The sequence below is a fragment of the Sinocyclocheilus grahami genome, unplaced genomic scaffold, assembly GCF_001515645.1.
Source record: "Sinocyclocheilus grahami isolate Dianchi unplaced genomic scaffold, SAMN03320097.WGS_v1.1 scaffold958.1, whole genome shotgun sequence".
Classification (NCBI taxonomy): Eukaryota; Metazoa; Chordata; class Actinopteri; order Cypriniformes; family Cyprinidae; genus Sinocyclocheilus; species Sinocyclocheilus grahami.
Window position 1 is genome coordinate 117,975 of NW_015506137.1, and position 6,119 is coordinate 124,093.

A 6,119-nucleotide genomic window follows, 5' to 3' on the forward strand; every position below is an offset into this window, starting at 1 on the left:
AATAAACACATTTCATTACACCAAATACACAAAATAATGTTATTTTTAGCAACATCATATGACCCCTTTAATCTCTCAAAAAGGGAATCTGGAAATAAAGTTTACAGTAGTCTAATTTGCATTTGAAGAGTTTATTTGCAAAAAACAGATGTAAAAAAAATCATGTTTTTATTGTGTTAGTTAGCTGTATTCTTTAGTTATTTTTACTTAATCAAAATAGCTCAACTGCAGTTCGATCGAGATTAATTGGAATGCACAATTCTGAAAATTGTTAAAAACAGAGTTACCTGTTTTTGCAGATGAACTCTAGATGGAAATAAAACAGCAAAAAAAAAAAAAGAATAAATAAATAAAAACATTTTGACTGCTCATATTTATAAAAGACTTGACGAAAAAACTAAGCCTAAAGTGGCAACAACAGACCAAAATGAAGGTGAAAGCAGTAAAAGTGTTTTACAGTAACTGAGCATGTTGACAACATTTTTGCTTTTATAAAAATAGCTTCTATTATGAGTGTAAAGCTTATCGAAGTCCATTTCACTTGACATGTTTTTGTTTGCTGGATCTCTAAATGAAATAGTTCCAGCAGCAGTCTATAGTTTTTACTTGCTGTGTAGCCTGCGTTTAAGTGTTTTTGATGTGACTCACTTCATAAAACTTCAGGACAGAGACACACATGGCTGTGTCAGTGCGTGGAAAACTGATGGGAGAATATATAAGTGTATATATAAATAAATAAGTATAAGATGCAAAAGGTCTGACTATAACACAGTTATGTCCTGAAAAATATTTTTTTAGTACAGAAGAGGATGAGTGTTAATGTGCATTTTTTCAATTAGATTTTACATTGACATTTGTTTTATCCATCATTTTTAGGACTGATAATGTTTAAAATAATGAAAGAAATATATTGCTGCATTAACAGAAATAATATCAGTTTAATTATGAAGGCACTCTTGTCTGCTGTTGTTTAGGATCCATATCCTACGGTGGCCGAGAAGTGCAGAACAAATCACAATTCTGAAAACAAAATAACAAATTACAAACGCAAACTGCACTTCTCTGCCGCCGTAATATCCAGCACTTGATGAACAACAAAGTAACCAATGCCCTGTCAAAACACAACACTATTCATACAATATTTCATTTGAGTTTTTCCATGTTTAATAGTGATGAAATCATTTTAACCTATTTCTGAAGATATAACAAGTTATTCATACTGTTAGTGCTAATATACAATGATTCCTTCAGTAACCTGACACAGAAAAACACTTCTGGAAGGGGGCTGGAGAAAGTGGGTGGAGTTAATGTTATATAAAGCAGTCAAAGTGAAACTAAACACAGCACATTGTTCATTTTAAATTCTACATTAAGTCTGCAGATACAAAATGAGTTTCAACATTTGTATTAAAGATGAGAAAGGACAGCCAAGAACAGTAAGTGTGGATTCAGAGGAGGAACTGAAGAACATGACTGTTGAAGAGCTCAAAAGAAGAGCATTTCCTGAAGACCGATGTAAGTCAGACAAATGATACAAACAATAGGAAAAACTGCATACACGTTTACATTTAGATTGATCAGCTTTTATCAGTTGAAAGCTTCTGAACTACGAGAAGTTTGCAAACTATTTTACTACAGTGACCATATTTCAACCATGGTATTTGTAGAAAAGTTATGCTAATCACAGAAAACCCTCTTGATACATCTTCACCTGTTATAATGAGGTTGATGCATGAATGTTTGCTGTTTCTTACGCAGCTGCTGTTGTTGTATTTCACAGGGATCGCGTGGAGGTTTATCTTCAAGGGCAGACAACTGAAGGAAGGTCGTACACTTGGCTCTTATGGCGTACTAAACGAATCTACTATTCATGCAGTTCAACGTCTACGTGGTGGAGGTATGTAACAAGAGTGTTTAAAATGATTTAAAGTCTCAGATAATCGTATTAAAACTGACCCTTCATGCTGTCACACAAAACAGATGCTTGTTTTCTCTAGCAGTGCTTTTATATTCAGTAAATTCAACTAAAATTGTATGTTATATGTAAAATTATGTTGCATGATTAGTTTGATTAGCACAAACACATAGACAGCTCATGGAGTGTTTGCTCTTCAACATTTTAGTCTGATGTTAATTTATCTGTTTTTAAATGTTTCTTCTACTTGTTTCTAAGCATTCAACGTTCAAAGTAGCTTTCCCATAATGTTAGTAAAATGATAACATGGAACATTCCCTTAATGTTTTTGCAAACCGTCACATAAACAAGAAAAAACATTTATTTTTTTAAATGACTGGATGTTTTGAAAGTTATAAAAACATTAATGTTCTTAATGAGAATGATAGAAAAACAGTGCATATATTTGATAGCTGGGGTGTTTTTTAGGGCAACTTCTCAAAATCAGGCCGTGTTATCATATGTTTCGCTCTATATGTGAATGTTGGTCAAAACATTGCTTTGTTTACATTTTTACTGAGTTTTGTGTTTTATAATTGTTTAAATGTTGCTGACATTTTACCACATATAGTGTGGCAACATTATATGGGACATATGCTGTATATTTCTTCAGTGATATTTCTCTTTTTTCAAAACATTTATTTTTGTAAAACATTTTTGATTATTGATCCTTCATACAATTCATGTTAAAGGTACAGACGGACTACTTTAAGGCAAATATCATTCAGGTTCTGACATAGGGTGACCATGCGTGCCATTTTTCCCGGACGCGTCCTGGCCAGGATTTCTATATTGCCCAAAATATCTAGGTTTTGGCTTTGTTTGCGTGTGCAGACCGATCGGTGAGTGACATCAAAGTACCATACAGACGGTTCCTTATGCTTTACTTTGATGTCAAACACTGATCGGTCTGAGACGCGCCGCTTTAAGTCGAACACACCTAATATGTACGCGTATTTGCATCGCTTTGACTATAGATCCCACCTTCTCACACGCCACGATTGGTCCATTATGTACAATGCCTGCATGTTATTGGTCAAACTACTTTTCAATCATTACCTTCACTGTAAAAAATGATTGTGATTTTAACAGTAAAAGACTGTAAAAATGCTACAGTAAAAACTTTTAATTGGTTATCAGTAAGTTTCCATACTATATACGGTGAATAACTGTAAGTACATTTAATGTAATTTTACAGTAAATTACGGTTTTTGGAAGTTAAAAAGAAAAAGTCATTATATAATTTACAGTGGAAAAAACGTAAATTGACGCTCCCAGAATTCCCTGCATGACACTTCATATTTCGTTTTTTCATTGAAATAACTGTGTTTCTTCTTAGTTTTTTCTTATCAGTTGTGTACATTAGGGTTTTATCTTACATCTAATGTTGTTAAATTAATGTTTATTGCATTATTTCAGCATCATGTGTGTCACCGTGATGGGGTTTAGTGTTTGTGTGAATGACACACTGTGCACCTTCTATATATATATATATATATATGAATATTTCCCTTCTCAGCTTGTGGAAGAGCTGTTTGTGATGAGCTTTGGTTCATCACGTGACTTTCTCATCACCACCTGTTTTTGGTGGTTATCAGTGCATTACACCGTTTCAAAAATACTTCAAAAATACTTCAGTATGCTGGTTTATTAACATTACATCAGTTAATCAAATACGTTTTTTTTATTGTGAATTTAAGTTAAGTCTGTAAAACCTAAAATGGTACTATTATATATTTAACGGTGAAGTTCTGGCAACCACAGCTGCCGGTATTTTACCGTAAATGTCACAGATTTTTTTTACAGTGTTCAGCAAGTATGAAAACAGGAAAACGAAGCCAAAACAAATCCTGGCAAGGACGTGTCCGGGAAAAATGGCACGTTTGGTCACACTACTCTGACAGATCTTTTATTGTTGTTTCATATCATTTCTCACAGCTCCACCTGAAGATGAAGATGTAGAAAGCTCCAAGAGTGCATATAGGGAAGTATTAGCTTCAACGCAGCACACTGAGCCAGAACCCAATACATCATGTTTGATTTTGTAGTTCAGTGCATCCTCATATAAATCCAACACATTGTACAAATATGAAAAATATAAACAGTCACAATGAACTGCTCAGCTGTACCTGTAAACACCACGTGTAGCTAAAGACTCAGCAGTTGACTGAGTAACAACCCTTCAGTGATGACTGAAACCTTTATTATTAGCATTTCTCATGTTAAGGTGCCAAATATAAATTCTCTTGTGTCACAGAATATTTGGCTTTTACTTAAGAGGCTGAAATCAGAACATAACATGTGTGTTGTGTTTTCAGTAGAACTCATTATATTATCAATCAATAAAATGTATTACTGGGTTGCTAACTGGAACATTTCTGAGATTTTCATTATGTCATCTATCTATCTATCTATCTATCTATCTATCTATCTATCTATCTATCTATCTATCTATCTATCTATCTATCTATCTATCTATCTATCTATCTGTCTGTCTATCTGTCTATCTCTCTATCTGTCTGTCTGTCTGTCTGTGTCTCTGTATCTCTATCTCTCTATCTTCTATCTATCTATCTATCTATCTATCTATCTATCTATCTATCTATCTATCTATCTCTCTGTCTGTCTGTCTGTCTGTCTGTCTATCTGTCTCTGGCACACTTTGTGTTTTCCTGTGTCTCTGTAACTTAATATTGACTTAAGTACAAATATTGTACATCAGTAGAATTATTTGGCTAACATTTATAAAGTCACATATGCACTTTTATCAACTTTTTTATTAAGTTTTTTCCCCCTTTCCTTGTTCTGTGATGCCTATAGATTGTTTTAAAGATTTTTTTTCCATCAATTTTTCAGACTTCTGTTTGCTGAAAACATCAATAATCTCAAAACTGGAGAGAACACAGAGGACAGAAATATGTGCATCACTAAACAATATTGTGTAGTGCCAAGACTGTATTAATAAAATGCATGATATTATTTTAAAAACAGTTTGGTTTTTTTTCACTCTAAAACATTTTTCCCAAATGTAAATGTTGACTGATAACGTGACGTTCGGTCGGGAGGCGGAGCCACGTGGTCACGTGGCTGGCGTCTCCAGGAAGTTTTGGAAGCAGCTGATTAATATTCATGAGCACGCCTCCGCCACAGCAGCTAGTGAAGCGAGCAGCGCTATTGATCTCCATGGCTGCTCTTACAGCTGTACAATGCGGCGTTATCTTCGAGTCCTGTTCGTCTGCACGCTGTTCGTCTTCTGCTCGCTGCTCTACATCTTCAATCAGCTCGTGTCGTCTCTGGAGCGCGAGGACCACCAGCAGCGAGCGGACACAGGCCTGAGTGACCGCGCGCGGGATGACAGGTAAACAATAACACACACACACACACCTCACAACAACATCTGCACGACACACACCCGAGCTTATAAACACTGGACTCACGATGTGACCGCGGTCAACTAGCTTTAATGACTGGACAGGTGTTATAAATAACCGAAATCTTAACCAGTGCTGCGTTTCTGAGTAATTTAATGCAGAGGATACTCATATAAGGCTGTTGTGGTAAGTTAACAGTCGTTTAGGCTGGATTTCTGCTCGTTTAACTCTACTAATTTGATCACATTGCTAACATCAAATTAATATTCATAAGCTTGCTTGTAATAGTAGCCGTTCATTCGCCCGCTGAGTAGCGCCCGCCTATCGGTCCGCCTTTCAGCCAATCAGTGAGGCCTACTGGGGCGTGCGTCGTGTTACGTACTTAATATTCATGAGTCAGGTCATCTCGAGTCCATTTTGGTCAGATGACAGGTTTGTATTTAAAATTATTATTTTTTTTTTGACATTTTCAGTTTTTCTCTAAACTCTTCCCCAGACACCAGTTTGAAAACCCCTGTGTTACAATTTATTTGTATTTTTATATCTATTATATATTTATTTATCTGAATACAAAGGCTCTTTCTTCTTACACAGACCTGGATGTCAGGCCACAGATGTTTCAGGGCATCTCTGATTGAGACCCAGCTGGTGTGTGTGTGTGTGTGTGAGTGTGAGTGAGTGTGAGTGAGTGTGTGTGTGTGTGTGTGTGTGTGTGAGTGTGTGAGAGTGTGTGTGAGAGTGTGAGTGTGTGTGTGAGAGTGAGTGTGTGAGAGTGTGTGTGTGTGTGAGTGTGT

General features: G+C 35.7%; 2 protein-coding genes across 3 annotated transcripts in view; both read left to right on the top strand.

Annotated features, from left to right (window-relative positions):
• Positions 1 to 1,334: 1,334 nt before the first annotated feature.
• On the top strand, positions 1,335 to 4,044 carry LOC107564731 (ubiquitin-like). Its single transcript, XM_016249874.1, has 3 exons — positions 1,335 to 1,515; positions 1,781 to 1,897; positions 3,893 to 4,044. The coding sequence occupies exons 1-3, from the start codon at positions 1,389 to 1,391 to the stop codon at positions 4,000 to 4,002; spliced, it is 354 nt and encodes a 117-aa protein (XP_016105360.1). The 5' UTR covers positions 1,335 to 1,388; the 3' UTR covers positions 4,003 to 4,044.
• A 500-nt stretch (positions 4,045 to 4,544) lies between these two features.
• The window catches only part of gxylt1a (glucoside xylosyltransferase 1a), an 11,453-nt gene continuing 9,878 nt past the window's right edge, over positions 4,545 to 6,119 (top strand). For both annotated transcript variants that reach the window (XM_016249877.1, XM_016249879.1), the window contains exon 1: positions 4,545 to 5,312. In XM_016249877.1, the coding sequence (XP_016105363.1) occupies positions 4,987 to 5,312 (326 nt within the window). In that variant the 5' untranslated portion in view covers positions 4,545 to 4,986. The remainder of the gene's footprint in view (positions 5,313 to 6,119) is intronic.